Source organism: Pinus tabuliformis, chromosome 4_2, assembly GCF_031772625.1.
Source record: "Pinus tabuliformis cultivar Carrire ecotype Pingquan chromosome 4_2, CPIR1, whole genome shotgun sequence".
Classification (NCBI taxonomy): domain Eukaryota; kingdom Viridiplantae; phylum Streptophyta; class Pinopsida; order Pinales; family Pinaceae; genus Pinus; species Pinus tabuliformis.
In genome coordinates, this window is record NC_142304.1 from 848,524,988 (window position 1) to 848,542,989 (window position 18,002).

At 39.0% G+C, this 18,002-nt stretch overlaps 1 protein-coding gene across 2 annotated transcripts in view; it reads left to right on the forward strand.

The window, feature by feature from the left end:
- The first annotated feature begins 1,685 nt into the window (after positions 1-1,685).
- Positions 1,686-18,002, forward strand: part of LOC149172334 (uncharacterized) — a 337,018-nt gene continuing 320,701 nt past the window's right edge. The window contains exon 1 of one of the 2 annotated variants that reach the window (XM_089427694.1): positions 1,686-1,928. In XM_089427694.1, the coding sequence (XP_089283820.1) occupies positions 1,784-1,928 (145 nt within the window). In that variant the 5' untranslated portion in view covers positions 1,686-1,783. The remainder of the gene's footprint in view (positions 1,929-18,002) is intronic. The other variant, XM_089427693.1, reaches the window with a different exon arrangement.

Sequence of the window (18,002 nt, forward strand, 5' to 3'; positions counted from 1 at the left end):
CTTAACCAATTTATTCACTATAGAGCACTCTAAGCCCTCATTTAGCCATTAAACAACCATGGCACTTTCTTACACTACACCACAAAATACAAGGAAGATCTTCCATTTCTTTGTTGAATAGTGCCTCTGAGGTATTGCTTTCCCACCAATTCTCCTTGGTGCATCTAGGAGTCGTCTAACTACTAGTTTCCTTTTTGGATTAGCCCGAGATAGACAACACTTGGCCTTAAAATATTGAACGAGAAGAAAATTTAAGAAGGTTGTAGATTTGAAGGTGTTTGCTTTGGTTATGGTTTATATTCCAACCATGGTTTATCTCTTAAAACATTCCATTTCTTCTCATATTTTCAACAACACATCCCTAACACCCACAAAATCTTACTAATCATAGGTACTTGGTATTCTCTTGCCATTTGCGAGCACAATGACCATAACAACCATATGAAAAGATCCCCATAACATGGGAAAGTAAAACTAATTGGGGAGCATGCCTCCTCCCCTTTCCCATGAATGGATGACAATGAAAGAAATATAGGGATAATTTGTTCTTACATGAGATATACTCTCCTCCCAAGGATATGACAACTTAAACTTGGTATTCACATACAAGTCAAAGATTGATGGGAAAATTTGTACGCAAGCGTGGGTTAAAATGGCAGTACTTCCCAAAAGATAATGACAAGGATAAATCACCCATCCACCCCCTTTATCTTCCTCTATTGTGGTGCCATAGTCCTTTTGTTGCTTCCTCAAACAACTTTTTTAGTGAATATTTTATTATTACATAATTTTTTTTATACATGCTTCTACATAAACATGAACATGCCATATAAAATATAACAACCATGCTATAATCCCAGCCCAGCATACTCACTTAAACACATTCACTAATCAAAATTTAACATGACTTAAACACGTTCACTAATCAAAACTTAACCTTAAACTCTACAACAAAAATATTTACATATCTTCCATATTATATACAACATAAGGTCTTTACAACTTAATGCATATAACTAGACCCTATAACATAAACTACATTACACAAATAATACATAATTTATTACATTAAACTTAAAAATTAATTAAAATATTATATAATAATACACAATTTATTACATTAAACTTAAAAATTAATTAAAATATTATATTAGAAAATTTGAAATTTATAAAAAAAATAACCTTACCTCAACATTACTAACCAACAAAATTCTAAATCCAATACAATTTCAACATTTTCAACTTTACTTTTTCATTGTGAATCTCATAATACCCATAAACAAAAATTCACAATTACCGTCGCAATGAAGCTTGGTAAACACTTAATAATTTACTTAATTTCCTTATTTATTTATATATATTTTTTGTTTTCAATAAAATCATATAATTTGTTTTTAACTCCATGCAAAGACCTTTAATCTAAATTCTTGCCCTTTTACCAGCTGGGCGATTCTTATTGACAATTAGATCCCTTCCAAACCACGTGTCCGTGCCTCTTAATTCCATATAAGTTTTCCTCTGGAATTAGCGACCTTAGGCTGGAAGTTTCACAGGATTATTACTAATGATTCTTATCTATTTTAATTTCATGGTAGAATCGCAGTTATTTTGGGATACGCCATTTCCTTAGGTATGTGGGGTCGTCTTCTCCACCTCTTTGCCATGATAATATTTTGTCCAAATCATCAACCACGTAGTTTGGCCCCAATAAAATTAAATCGAAAGGGAATTGGCAATGGATTGAATATTCAGAGTCCACAAGGTCTTGGATTTGGTTGTCCACATGACTATGTTTGGCAGCATTGCAGTTACTATGCAGGCTAACGCTCTTGCTTATCGGGGCTGCATCTTTGGACGACCTCCTCAATCGAAACGCTGCAAATTCGGATACATCGACTCTCGCAGGTCACGTCCTCACTATGTGCGAGGTATTTATCTACACTGAGGAATTCATACACATCGTGGCTCTGCTGTTCTTATGTCAATTTGACTCCCATGAACCGAGTAATGAAATAAAACCACGAACTGTTTCGTTTATCTTTGTAATTTGAAGTGGCCACGTTGGAAATCATGTCTGTGATGAATTTCAGAGACTTTTACAGTTCACCAAGTGTTTATATTCCGTCTGTGCTGTTCCCTCTTTCTTTTCATTTTCCTTTTTGGTTGATAGGGTGGGGTTTACATTTGTAATAGCAAGAATGCCTTCTCTCCCATAATTTTGATTCTATATCAAAAAGATATATCAATGCCCTGAGAAAAAAGATGACTAACGATTCCCTTGGCATCCCTCATTGTCAGAGTTCTCAATATGCTCGTACCACAGTACCTTTTATAATAGTTTTTGATTCGGAGTTGGCGAAATTCAGGACTTAAATATAACTCCATGTGTAGTAGGCACTCACTTGAGAGGTTCGCATTGCCTGCTTATGGATTTTGGATCACATTTTGTCTATTTACAATTTTGCTCCACCTTTATGAGGCACATTCCAAATCACCCTCCTCAAAAGGATCCAACAAACCATTCAAAGGGGAGTGAATCACTAATAACATATTAACAACCCAGGGAGATTGTACATATACATAAACAAGTGGAGGTTTTAAAACTTCTACTTATAAGATTATGAAATTATGTTGCAACTAGGAAAGGGTAATCAATCGAAGGAAAAAAAACATATCCAAATTGAGTTTTGGGCCAAAAGCTAATGGAAAAAGTCAATACTTTTACGCATCCGAGGACTGAATTTTAAATTTTGACAGCATACAAGCCCCTCAAACACAATAGCTAAGCTGAATGGTCCTCGGAGTTGACAATGCACTTTCCTTAACACAGGTAGTGTTTCCCTGTTTTTCTGAGCACCCTCCAACCTCTTCACGAAACGGATAAAAAGAAAAACGAAAAGTACCTTGGGATTGACTTTTCATGGGATTTGAATTAGAACCATCACACTAAGAATATGGATGGTGAAAGGCCAATTTTGCCTTTGAGTACGAATGGGAATATATTAAGATGTATATGGGAGAAAACAAAAAATTGTTCAGTATCCTAGGCATCGCTTGCATTTTGTCTAGGGGCAAAGTTTTTAAAGGAATAAGCATGCTAACACAATGAAAAGAAAGGAACAAATTTGGAGAAGATTTATCTTCAACAGTATAAAGATTAAACAAAAGCTTATTCGGTATCTTCCCAGTAGAAGTTTAAGTACGGTACTCCAGAAATAGAAATGAAAGACTTCTGAGTATAGCGGCAAAAGCAAGCCAAAACCGTCAACATCTTTTGAATGATGTTGCACAAGTTTCTGGAACGTGGGAATGTTCAAAACACAGGTACAGGTGTCTAGTATGGCTTGAAAGCTTGTCCAAATTTGTAGGAAATGGTCCATTGAGAGTGACAATATTGTATATTAAAAATATATTAAGAAATAAAAAAAATTACTGCTGCCACTCCCACCAAAAAAATCAAAACACGAAAAATGGAAAAAAAAGGAAATAAAAAAAATTGAAATTGTATAGGATGAGATTTGCAAGGAATTAGGTAATCACTGCAATTTTGTATCCATCAGGAAAGTGGCATCTTTTCACTATCATCCTTTTTTCCCAAGGAAAACCTTTTGGGGAAACTCTTGGGCTCTTTCCCGCATTTCGCACATGGTACCTAACAGTATTTCAAAAATCTCCCGGTTTCTCTTGATATACTGATTTCTCCCAAGTTTTTTAGGTTGCTAATTTGTCTGATATCTTCAAAATTCTTCAAGCCTAGGTTTATTCTTGGTGATATTTTTCAATAATTTCTGGTATTTTTGCTGATATTTCTGATAAGTTTCTTTTTAGACCCTTGGTGATATATTTTCCAAAACGATATTTGCAACATTGGAATCCCATCAGTGCTGATTACAATGTCTGATTTGGTAAGGACATTGAATGAGGCACATAACAAAGGTAGCTAGCATGGAAGATTGACCTTGAGACCCTTGCATGAAGCTCGGAGCACTCAAGTACTTGAGCTAACCCACTAGGCTAGTGAATAGTGGCATCATATCCACACTAGTCTAAGAATTGAAGGTTCAAATTCCAAATAATTGGTTCTGTTAGAAAGTGTTATTGATGTCAAAGGTGTTGTCATTGAATGACAAAGATTATTGATGGGAAAGACTATGTGGTTTCAGGGTGATTGTTAGCAACCATTGTCATTGATGATTAAAGGTGATTTGTGGAGCATATCTTTGAAGGAATTTATGCCCCAGAAGTTTAGCTCAGATGATCATGCAGATGGCACGGTTGAATAGGCCTTGGAAAGACCTTTCCGATGGTATCTGGCAGACTGAAAAACTCCATGGGGTTAAAAAATTAAAGGTTTAAAGATCAGACAAAATTCTGGGCTTCAAGGTTCCTCATAAACCTTGTGTTTTGTAACAAAGTCCTTTGTTAACAAAAATTGGCTAAGTCTCAAGCTCAGGAGGAATGATGCATACACGACTCATAACTAAAATAATTTCACATCAACCCCTTTTCATATGGGTGCATTATGTTTGAAGTCCCATGGTCCCAAGACTAACTGGCCCGATAGATGGGAATATTCTTTGTTAGCTACCGTAAGAATTTGTGTCTTGCCCCAGGACTAGTGGGAGGTGTTAAGAGGTAGAGCGGGCCAAGACCGAGAGACATACACTGAGACAAAGCTATTCATGGTACATGGCGTTTAATGTTAAACCTCTCACCCTGGCCCTATTCAATTTAACAAAGGATTTTCATGAAAAACATAAGTCCCCGAGACCTTTCTTCCATATAGGTGATGTGGATATAGGACAACATGGCATTCTCTTATTGGTAGCAATTTAACGACATGGCCCAATGACAGGAAGACAAATGGCGCGACCTTATTGGTTGGCAGAGATGACGTGTTGCATAGGTGGGAGATGACATGGCATGCTAACGTCTGCATGACGTCAGCAGACGATGTGGTAGTCCAAGTGGAGGACATGTGGCATATAGATTCCACATTTTTGGGTGGCCAAGTGGGCCATATTTGATGACACGTTGACCAATATGTAAGTGACACGTGGTGGCATGGTGATGCAATGATGACATCATCTCACCCATCAAAGGTCCAGGTGGAGGCCAAGAGATGGAGGTTCCAGAATGATAGGCCAAGAACGAGAGACAAAGGCTGAGATGGAAACTTCTCTGTCAATAGGGATGAAGTTTCACGTCTCGCATCAGAGGTATAGTGGAAGGCGCATATGGAGATAAGTCGAGATTGATAGACTGAGAAACGAGAACTTTCTTGTTAGCCAATGTTCCATCAAAGCATAGAGAATCACGCCAGGGCCGTGTTTGGTAAATATTTTATGTGTTAAGTGCTTTGGGCCTATGTGCTACACTACACTGAGGACATATGATAAGGGCACAAACATTTCTTGGTCTACAGTCTTGATTTCTGTTCAAGTGTTGAGCCCCAGTACAAACTTTTTGGGTGCATAATGGTTAGGAGCTGAGACACACACCGCTCTACAGTCTTGATTTAAGCCCCCGATGCAAAAAAAATACATGACATATAATAATCCTTAAGGCAGTTTAATGTATAATGATCTACAATCTTGATTTGGTCAGGCTTGTAGCTCATGATATAGGGAAGCCGAGATTTGTGGCATATGACTGGGCCTTTGGGTAGTTTATTGCAAAGCTGGTCTACAATTTTGATTTGGTTAGGTGATTAGCAATTCAATGTTATGCATGGAATTTCATTTTCCTTAGCAATTCAGTGTTGTGAATCTAAAGCGAAGAAACCAGTGAAGCTCAAAAGGCGTGATATGAAGTGATTTGATTTTTGATGAATGCAAAAAGCCATAGTTGAGAATGATATAAAATTGATGTTTCAAGCTATAAAGATGTTATGCAACCAACTCACAAAATAGAAGAAAAGATAGATCAACGACTTCAAAATTAGCCTCTTTGAGGGGGCAACCTCCTTTACATTACACAAATGAACAATTCTTGGATGATACAAATGACAAGACCTCCTTTCTATATATAGGCGTTTAAGGGGTCACAATATAATTAGAGCCGACATAACAATAATAATGTAAGGGCACAACAATAAGAATAGTGGGCTGGGGCACAATAATAACAATATGGGGACAACATGGGCACAACAATAACAATAAGGGGCTACAATGACAATAATAATAAGGGAATACACTAGTATTATAGGGACCTAACATGCCCCTCTCCTTCAGAAAAGTGTTGTCCTCAACGCTTGAGTAGTTATGGATGCTTCTGTATAAAATTCTCATCCTCCCGTGTGGAATCTTCAGTGGCTAAGTTCTTTCACTTGATGAGATACTTCGAAATTGATCGATTTCGTAGCTGTCGAGTTCTTGTTTCTGTGGCTGCTTCAGGTTCCAATATGATTTTTCCTTCCTCGTCAAGTTCTGGCAATATTGTTTGAATTGGGATCTTGTCACCTATAACCTTCTTTAAGCATGAAACATGGAAAACTGGGTGCACTTGGGAAACTACAGGAAACTCCAATTTGTATGCCATAGTACCAATATTTTGCAACACCTTGTACGAACCATAATACTTTGGTGATAATTTATTATCCTTCTTAACTTGCTTGAGGGACATTTGTTTGTATGGTTGTAGCCGTAGAAATACCCAGTCACCTACATCAAAACTTCTTTCGCTACGATGTTGATTTGCCTGTTGTTTCATTCTATTCTGCGCCAAAGTGAGGTTATCCTTTAAGAGTTGGAGAACTTGTTGTTGATGCTCGATGTGATCTTCCACTACTTGAACCTTAGAATTTTCTCTTAAATATGATGTGATGGAAGGTGGATGATATCCATAAAGTGCCATAAATGGGGTCATTTTTGCTGCAGTATGGAAGGAAGTGTTATACCACCATTCAGCGAGAGGCAACCATTTGACCCATTGTGTTTGTTTAACCGATACAAAGCAACGGAGATATCCTTCCAAACATTTGTTCACTATCTCAGTTTGCCCATCAGATTGAGGATGATAAGATGAGCTATGAGCTACTAAGTACCTAGACAAGAAAATAATTCTGTCCAAAAGTTTCTTGTGAAAATGGGATCTCTGTCGCTTACAATAATCTTTGGGTTTCCATGTAGCTTTTGAATTGTTTCCATAAATGCAGTAACAACTGTACTGGCTTTAAAGGGATGAGATAATGCACAAAAGTGTGCATACTTGGTAATTCTATCAACTACCACCATGATGATACTCTTTCCTTCGGACTTGGGTAAACCTACGATAAAATCCATTGAAACCTCCTCCCAACGTTGACTTGGAATGGATAAAGGTTGTAATAGACTTGGGGTCTTAATTGTTTCAACTTTATTTTGTTGGCAAACCAAACATTCCGCCACAAACTTTTGAATATAAAATTTAAGGTCGTCCCAAAAAAATTCCTTCTTAACCCTGTGGTAAGTTTTTAAAAATCCCAAGTGCCCTTCTAAGGGAGAGGTGTGCAAATCCATAAGAATCTTTTGTTTGAGTTGGGAATTCTTACAGAGGTATAAGCGATTTGTACCATAACGAATCATTTTTCCAGCTAAATGTATCAGATGTACTAGGATCTTGCTGCAACTTTTGAATGAGTGCCCACACTTCTTCGTTATTCTTCCATTCATCCCTTGTTTTGTTTATCCAATCTGGCTGGATAATAGAAATGGCGCAAAGCAATGCTTCCACATCCTCATCCTTTCTTGAGAGTGCATCTGCAACAACATTTTGCTTCCTTTTTTTGTAGATGATTTCAAAGTCATAACCCAACATCTTTGTGACCTACTTTTGCTGCTCTTCTGAAGATAATCTTTTTTCTAAAAAGTATTTAAGACTATCATGATCTGTTTTTAACTTTTTACCTTGAAGTGTCTTCCCATTAGGTAAGGTTACCATTTCTTAAGTGCATGTAGTATTGCCAAAATTTCCTTCTCATGAATAGCTTTGTGTAAATACTTTCCTTTTATTGGATGACTTTCGAAAGCAATGGGTCTTTCTTCTTGCATTAAAACGACACCAATTCCATTTCCTGAGGCATCACATTCCACAATATAGGTTTTTGTGAAGGCTGGCATAGCTATGACCGATGCTTGGCACATTGCCTCTTTAAGATGTTCAAAGGCATTCGTTGTTTCTGGAGTCCAAGAAAATGCATCTTTCTTCAATAATGTTGTTAGAGGTGCTGCTTTTCTCCCATAGTTTTTAAAAAACTTGCGATAATACCCTATCAACCCAAGAAATCCTCGCAGATGCTTTATGGATGTGGGGATTTTCCATTCCTTAATGGCTTTAATTTTGTTAGGGTCTACCTTAACACCTTCATGAGATACAATATGACCTAGATATTCCACCTCTTGTACTCCAAAGAAATATTTGGAGGTTTTTGCATATAATTGTTTCTCCTCCAATAGTTTGAGCACCCTATCAACATGTTGAACATGATCATTCCAAGACTTGTTGTAGATTAGTATATCATCAAAAAATACTAACGCAAATTTTCTAAGGAAGGGTTTGAAAATGAAATTCATCAAACCTTGAAATGTAGAAGGTGCATTAGTAAGGGTAAAAGGCATGACCAAAAATTCATAATGACCCTCATGAGTTCTAACGGCTGTTTTCGGAATGTCTTTAGTCTTCATTATGATTTGATGATATCCTGAACGAAGATCCAACTTGGTGAAGTAAATTGATCCATGCAATTCATCCAATAATTTATCAATGACAGAAATGGGAAATTTATCTTTAATAGTGAGCTTGTTGAGCTCCCTATAATCCGGACACATGCGCCATGATCCATCCTTCTTGTGCACCAATATTACTGGAGCAAAGAAAGAACTTTGAATAGGTTGAATTATACCAACCTCTAGCATTTCTGCAACCATACGTTCAATTTCACTCTTTTGGGCATAGGGATATCTGTAAGGCTTGATGTTGGGAGGAACACTTCCCGGAATCAAATGAATAGCATGATCATGATCACGAAAAGATGGGAGGCCTTTGGGAGTCTCAAATACCTTGGAATGATTGTCCAAGACTTTTTGGAGATTTGGAGAAATAAATGATTTCGATGTGGGAACCTCTAGTGAACACAATTGTGCAATTACGCTTCGTTGTTCTTTCTTTAGAAGCTTTGTCATGCTGTTAGAGTTGATTATCTTTCTCAGTTTCCTTGCGATACCCCTTAATTCAACTTCCTTTCCTTCCGAAAAAAATTCAAGAAAAGTTCTTGAAAATTAAACGCTATCGTACCCAAAGATTGTAGCCATTGAACTCCTAGTACAACATTAGCACCACCCATTGGAAAGGAAAGCATTGGACTATTCAATACATATTCTCCCATGGATAACTTGATATTATGGCACTTTCCACAACAATTTATGGTTCCTTTGTTTGCAACCATCACTTGACGCCCTAGTGCTGGATATAGGAAGCAATTCAATTACTTGGCTATCTTACAATGAAGAAAATTATGGGTACTGCCGAATCAATCAACACTATTACCTTTTTCTTCTTGATATGTCCTTCTATCTTGAGAGTTTGAGGAGTGGTAATTCCAACCAATGCATTTCAAGATATGGTCAGATTCATTTCTTCTTTCTCTAGGGTTTGTTCTTGGTGTATATACTCTTCTTTTGACGTTTCTTGTTCCTTTTCTTCCTCCTCTTCACAGTCTATGTAAAATAATTTCTTCTCAACATACTTATGACCTTTAGCGTATTTGCTATCACAACTGTAACAGAGCCCTTTTGCTCTTTTTTCTTCCAATTGTTGTGGTGTCAACCTTGTAGTTTGTGGAATGCTAGGGGCAACAACACTTCCATCTTTATAGTTGTGAGTGGTAGGCTTCCTTGTTGCCATAATTTTGCTTTCAATTTTTCTTGCCAACCTGAATGCCTTCTCCAATGAATCAGGTTCCCAAAGGCGAACCTCATGTTGGATGTTATCCTTTAACGTTCGTATGAACACATCAATCCTACGCTCCTTTGGAATATCTTTTACCCTTATGTTCAATTTTTCGAAGTCCTCAATGTGCTCCACCATTAAACCCTTTTGTTTGAGATTTATCAATTAGCTAAAAAAAGTGTTGCTTTTTGTATCCTCATAATGTGCTATTATTTCTTTCGTAAAAATTGTCCAAGTGACAATTTGTTTACGAGAGCAAAGCCATCGATACCATACAAACTGATTGGGTTCCAAATATAAAGTTGCAATGCGTACCTTCTCTGTGTTTTGCACATTATGGAGATTGAAATATTGCTCCATCTGTAGTATCCATGTTACGGGATCCTTGCCATCAAAATTCTTCATATTGATCTTTGGAACATGGTGGGTCTTCAATCCAACGTTAGGGTTTATGAAATCATAATTAATATTTATTTTGTTTTCATCATGAGTTTCCTTTACTATCCTTTCGCCATTAGTAAGCAATTTTTGTAGCAACTTTGTCAAATCTATCTTCAAATCTTCCATGTTGCCTTTAAATTTTGCTTCTATTGGGAAAATTTCTGAATCTACACATCATAAATCCTACTGCAATCACTGGTTTATCATCTTCTACTTGTTTTTTACATTTAACAAGTTATTTAATTACTTGAACAACAATGAAAAACACTATTGCAGCCTACACATACATACAGATCATGAGCTGAAATAAACTGAGACAATGTAGAAATTCCCACCTGTAGATCATCTGATAATGCAATAGACTAAAGCAAAATACTTGATCTATTTCTACAACCAATTTAGCGGAAGCTTAATCGAACATGAGCAACATCAATAAGAATACATATAACTGATATGGAGAAATCAATCACACATAACATAAAAGAAATATCCAAGGAAAAGCACTAGCCTAAAACCCCATCTCTGTATTATCATACGAGTGGAAATATAACCAGTATTACAAAAAGAATTAGCTCAAAAGCTATCTTGCTCTCTCTACAATACCTCTGTTGCTCATAGACAGTTAAAGGTCTCTATCTAACTTCTGGTCTGCCCTCCAAGCCTCCTATTTCTTTGCGCAATTTTGATTGGGGTCCAGTGCAACCACTTGTGTGAATTGGCCTCTTCACACTCTCACTAACCTCTAATCCAACTACGCAGTCCTGAAGGAGATAAATCCTTCTCATGGATGAACTTCCTTTATAGGAAAAACATTCATCCAACTGATAGGACACTGTCCCTTCTTTGATCTCAAATGGGTCTTTGTCTGAATCGACATGCATGAGTTATTCATGAGAGAATCTTCAGTTATCTGAAGTGCAACAGTTATATGCAAGCATGCATTAATTAACTGAACTTACTTAATTTAAACAAACTATTTAAATCAAATATAACTGGACTTGACTTAGTTAACTGAGTGATCCGAATTGGATCCATGAAGATTATCACAATACCATGACTGTATCAGATCAGGACAAAAGCTTTGAATTTAAGAGCACAGAGCGATCAGGAAGATCTCTGGACAGTGGCAGTTTGCAGCCAGGGAGGAACAACGAGGACCTCGGTCAAAGCGCGCAGACCGAGGCCCATGGAGATGTCGCAGGAGGCGAAACTGGCACTTGGGAAGCCCGGATCGGGAAAAGGAGGCCATTTCTGATGCGCGATTAGCGCTAACCACGCATCGCTGGGCAAAACCCCTCAAGAAGGAAGGCCCCGAGTGTTCGGTCGCATGGAAGCCGAGAAAACCGTGGGGAAAGCGCTAAAGGATAAAGGCGGGACTCGTGCTCCAAAACCGGCGGAATATCGGGGGCACCCTTGGGTGGTAAGCGGATTTGGAGAAAAACAAGTGATTCCATTCAGCGCCCGACGCGTGGCAAGTGGATGAGAGAGAAAACCACCGCTTATCGCACGCTAACGGTCAAGCAAGTCAACCGCGCGAAATGAGTGAATAACGTTGGATCTAGGGGCTCCAGATCTAACAGCTGAGATTGCGCCCAATGGAGAGGATTTGACAGGGGATTAAGCCACGACAGAGAAAAGTTTGAAGTCCGATTTGACTGCTGAGGTGGCGAATGAGTCATTCCACAGTGAAACTGGAAAAACCGAACCGACGAGGAAGAGCTGGCGCAGTTCGTAAGAGGACAAGTGGCCACTCCCTGTGAGCCACGCAAAGATAGGGAACTCCAAGCGAACAACAGCAGACGATCCGACGGGGGTGGAAAAGGAAGTGAGCAGTCATGAGATCGACTAGCCTTAAAGCCATGAACAGACAGAACATAGGACACTGACGAAGAGAAGAAGATAACGAAGACATAGAAAAGAAGAGACAGTGAAGCAAAAAGCAGAAAGACAAAGAGCCGAACTGACCTGCAGCATAAGGCAACATCGAGCAATCCCTGAGAGGATTTGTCGGGAACTGAGCATGACATTGGGCTCCTCCCCTTAAGATCAGAGAGGTCAAGATCTGGTAAGGAAAAGAGTCTGTGCACTTTAGTGGCTTGGGGAATCCAAGAACCACCCTGCCAAACAATTCTATTTTAGGAGGCTCAAATTGAGGTCCTCATTGTAATTCTCTGCTTTAAAGACACAATAAAAGAAGGCCACCATTGAAAGTTGGATCAGAGACGTAGCCCTGGAGGATAGGGTGAACTCCTATTAATTGTTGTGTTCTTGTATTTGCTTACTGTGTTTCTTTTACTATTTTCCATTTTCCAGTGTCTGTGTATTTTGCAATCTGATTGATCCGTTGCCTAAAATGACATAGACACACCCCAGCACATGAGTCTGTAATACCTTCATTAATTAATTAATTAATTGAGGTCACTCAAGGGTGATTTTCAGATCACTGAGCCAACTAATTACTACTCAATATAGAACTCATCCTTATCTCTTTAACTGATGGATAAATTCTTCAATTAATAGAAAGCTGTTGCATGTCCTCACATAGACTTCATGTTTGATTTTTCACAACTAATTAACTCATGGAGAATTAATTAATTTATTTTCAAACAGCTGTTAAGTTCAAATTCGATTTTACTTCCTATTTTAGTCCAGGGATTGACTAAAATTGGAATCCATCCTGAAGTGCTAAAAATAAAATGCTATTTTTAGCACTTCCATTTTTCATTCCCTGTTGCCCAATCCAGTGCTGGTACTAAACTGCTATTTATAGCAGTGCTATTTTTAGCACTTCTATTTTTAACATTTCTTGTTGCTATTTTCAACACTCCCTCTCAACAAGAAAGACATTCATCTCGAACCCGATCATGTACCTCTGGAATGTTTGCATGCAACACTTCTACCAAGTGTGGTTGCTCCAGCAACTCTCAGAACAAAAAAAACTCCCAACTGACCTCTCTGTTGGGCTAGAAACATACTCTGATGCTGAAGCTCTACCTGCTGCTGACAAGTGCTTCCTCTCTGACCTCTGAGCTGCTGCAACACTCCATGCATCTCGCACCGTTGCACACCTCTCTGTGCCATCCTGCACTGGTGCAACACTCCTGTGCCTCTCGCATTGTTGCAGCCTGCTAGCTCTACACAGTCTTGGGACTCCTGCACTGTAGCTCTCTCTGCTGCTCCATCCACATCTGTCTCTACCCAATCAGCCAGTCCTGCTACTCTTCATTGGGGCTCCTGTAGCAAAGTCGAATCAAAGAAGTTGGGTACCTCAAGGATCCTGCCCCTATTCTAGCCCTCTTGGGACGATCACTCCACATTGCCCCACTTCCTACTTGGAGGTATGGATGCCTGTGATCCCTCTGCCCACCTGGCTCGAAGTTTCCCCCTACTGGAGGTCTCTGCATGAGTGGATTCCTCCACTCTGTCTCCTCTCGGCTTCCCCAGTTGTGGTTGCTCGACAACCTTCTGAAGCTGCTTCACCAATTGTGGCTTCTCCACAATTGTCTGAGACTTCTTCTGGCGCTACATGTTGAGAGGTAATTTACTCTCCCTCTCAACCACCAAGTATCTAACCTTTGTCTTGTTCCTCAAGGCTTTGCATGCATCTTGTACCTCAAATGCATACAGGTTCTTGGCTAGCACACCAATTTGTTTCATATTTCTCGTCGTCACGAAATTTTCTGGGAAAAGAGCTGATTTTAAATCAGCGATATCTCCCTCATCCGAACTTCGATTCAACCGATTTTTTTTTGAATTTGGGTATTTTTCCGCAAGGAATCCAGATCTGCTATTTGTTTCTGAAAATTTTGCACAAAAATTTTCAGATCTGCTCTAAAAACTCGCGGTCCAAAACTCAAAACTTTGAAATCTCTTCTTCGTATACTGTTCTCCGCTTTGATCACCTTTGCTCTGATACTATGTAGAAATTACCACCTGTAGATCCCCTAATAATGCGATAGACTAAAGCAAAATACTTGATCTACTTTTACAACCAATTTAGCGGAAGCTTAATCGAACATGAGCAACATCAATAAGAACACATATAACTGATATGAATGAATCAATCACACATAACACAGAAGATATAACCCGGGGAAAGCCTCAGCCTAAAACCCCAACTCTGTATTATCATACAAGTGGAAATATAGCCAATATTACAAAAAGAATCAGCTCAAAAGCTATCCTGCTCTCTCTGCAATACCTCTGCTGCTCATAGACAGTCAAAGGCCTCTATCTAACCTCTGGTCTGCCCTCCAAGCCTCCTATTTCTTTGCGCAATTTTGATTGGGGTCCAGTGCAGCCACTTGTGTGAATTGGCCTCTTCACACACTCATTAACCTCTGATCCAACTACGCAGTCATGAAGGAGATAAATCGTCATCATGGATGAGCTTCCTTTATAGGAAAAATATTCATCCAACTGATAGTACACTGTCCCTTCTTTGATCTCAACTGGGTCTCTGTCTGAACTGACATGCATGAGTTATTCATGAGAGAATATTCAGTTATCTGAAGTGCAACAGTTATATGCAAGCATGCATTAACTAACTGAACTCATATTAATTTAAGCAAATTGTTTAAATTAATCTAATTGGACCTGACTTAGTTAATTGAGCCAACTAATTACAACTCAAATTAGAACTCATCCTTATCTCTTTAACTGATGGATAAATTTCTCAATTAATAGATAAACTATTGCATGTCCTCACATAGACTTCATGTTTGATTTTTTCACAACTAATTAACTGATGGTGAATTAATTAATTTATTTTCAAACAGCTGTTAAGTTCAAATTCGATTTTTACTTCCTATTTTAGTCCAGGGACTGACTAAAAATAGGAATCCATCCCGAACTGCTAAAAATAGAATGCTATTTTTAGCACTTCCATTTTTCATTCCCTGTTGCCCAATCCAGCATTAGTACTCAAACTGCTATTTATAGCAGTGCTATTTTTAGCATTTCTTGTTGCCATTTTCAACACTCACTCTCAACAAGAAAGGCTTGTTGCCATTTTCAACACTCACTCTCAACAAGAAAGGCTTCAACTCGAAACCGATCTTGTACCTCTGGAATGTTTTGCATGCAACACTTCTACCAAGTGTGGTTGCTCCAACAAATCTCAGAACAAAAAACTCCCCACTGACCTCTTTGTTGGGCTAGAAACATACTCTGATGCTGAAGCTCTACCTGCAGCTGACAAGTGCTCCCTCTCTGACCTTTGAGCTGCTGCAACACTCCATGCATCTCGCACTGTTGCACACCTCTATGTGCCATCCTGCACTGGTGCAACACTCCTGTGCCTCTCGCATCGTTGTAGCCTGCTAGCTCTGCACTGTCTTGGGATTCTTGCACTGTAGCTCTCTCTGCCGCTCCATCCACATCTGTCTCTACCCAATCAGTCAGTCTTGCTACTCCTCAGCGGGGCTCCTGTAGCGAAGTCGAATCAAAGAGCTTGGGTACCTCAAGGATCATGCCCCTATTCCAGCCTTCTTGGGATAATCACTCCACATTGCTCCACCTCCTACCTGGAGGTATGGGTGCATGTGATCCCTCTGCCCACCTGGCTCGAAATTTCCCCCTACTGGAGGTCTCTGCATGAGTGGATGCCTCCACCCAGTCTCCTCTCAGCTTCCCCAGTTGTGGCTGCTCCACAACCTCCTGAAGTTGCTTCACCAATCGTGGCTCCTCCACAATTGTCTGAGACTTCTTCTAGTGCTGCATGTTGAGAGATAATGTACTCTCCCTCTCAACCACCAAGTCTCCATCAGTTGCTTTGCTCCTCAAGGCTTTGCATGCATCTTGAACCTCAAGAGCATACAGGTTCTTGACTTGCACACCAATCTGTTTCATATTTCCTGCCGTCATGAAATTTTATAAAATAGGAGCTGATTTTAAATCAGCGATATCTCCCTCATCCGAACTCCGATTCAGCCGTTTTTTTTTGGGGGGTCTTTTTCCGCAAGGAATCCAGATCTGCGATTTGTTTCTAAAAATTTTGTACAGAAATTTTCAGATATTCTTTGCAAACTCTCGGCCCAAAACTCAAAACTTTGAAATCTCCTCTCAGTATATTGTTCTCTCCTTTGATCACCTTTGCTTTGATACCATGTAGAAATTTCCACCTATAGATCACCTGATAATGCAATAGACTAAAGCAAAATACTTTATCTACTTCTACAACCAATTTATCGGAAGCTTAATCGAACATGAGCAACATCAATAAGAACACATATAACTGATATGGAGAAATCAATCACACATAACATAGAAGAAATATCCAGGGGAAGCACCAGCCTAAAACCCCATCTCTGTATTATCATACAAGTGGAAATATAACCAGTATTACAAAAAGAATCAGCTCAAAAGCTATCCGGCTCTATCTGTAATACCTCTGCTGTTCATAGACAGTCAAAGGCCTCTATCTAACCTCTGGTCTGCCCTCCAAGCCTCCTATTTCTTTGTGCAATTTTGATTGGGGTCTAGTGCAGCTACTTGTGTGAATTGGCCTCTTCACACACTCACTAACCTCTGATCCAACTACGCAGTCCTAAAGGAGATAAATCCTTCTCATGGATGAGCTTCCTTTATAGGAAAAACATTCATCCAATTGATAGTACACTGTCCCTTCTCTAATCTCAACTGGGTCTCAGTCTAAACTGACATGCATGAGTTATTCATGAGAGAATCTTCAGTTATTTGAAGTGCAGTAGTTATATGCAAGCATGCATTAACTAACTGAACTTACTTAATTTAAACAAACTGTTTAAATCAAATATAATTGGACTTGACTCAGTTAACTGAGCCAACTAATTACTACTCAATATAGAACTCATCCTTATCTCTTTAATTGATGGATAAATTCCTCAACTAATAGAGAAACTGTTGCATGTCCTCACATAGACTTCATGTTTGTTTTTTCACAACTAATTAACTCATGGAGAATCAATTAATTTATTTTCAAACAGTTGTTAAGTTCAAATTCGAATTTTACTTCCTATTTTAGTCCAGGGACTGACTAAAATTGGAATCCATCCTGAACTGCTAAAAGTAGAATGCTATTATTAGCACTTCCATTTTTCATTCCCTGTTGCCCAATCCAGCACTGGTACCCAAATTGCTATTTATAGCAGTGCTATTTTTAGCATTTCTTGTTGCTATTTTCAACAAATCATCGAAGGGACACCGTTATTTTCGGACAATCATCCCCGGAAAATCCCAATTCAGGAAAATTGGTGCAACATATAGAGGGTTTGTATTATTAAGCATATTTTTGAATACAACTAGAGTGCCAAATCTAGCTCACCCAATAGAGAATAGACCTGGAAAAAGTACCTCTATTCGGAGACAGATATTTTGACAATTCCAACAACTGGATGATCAAACCCCACAGATGAAAACTGTTGTTCCCAATGCTAGGTAGCGATGGTTGCTCCAAGCTCTGTGCTGGAACTGCGTCACCTCCTCTAGGAGCTGCATCACCCTTCCAGTGAGCCTCCCTTGCTCAGAAGTCGATATGCTGAACTGCTGCTCTCTCTGCCCCACAGAAAACCCCAGCGCTGCCTCTAGGGAACTGCGTCAACCCCTCTAGCTTCTGCGTCAGCTCCTCTAGCCTCTGCGTCAGCCCCACTAGCTTC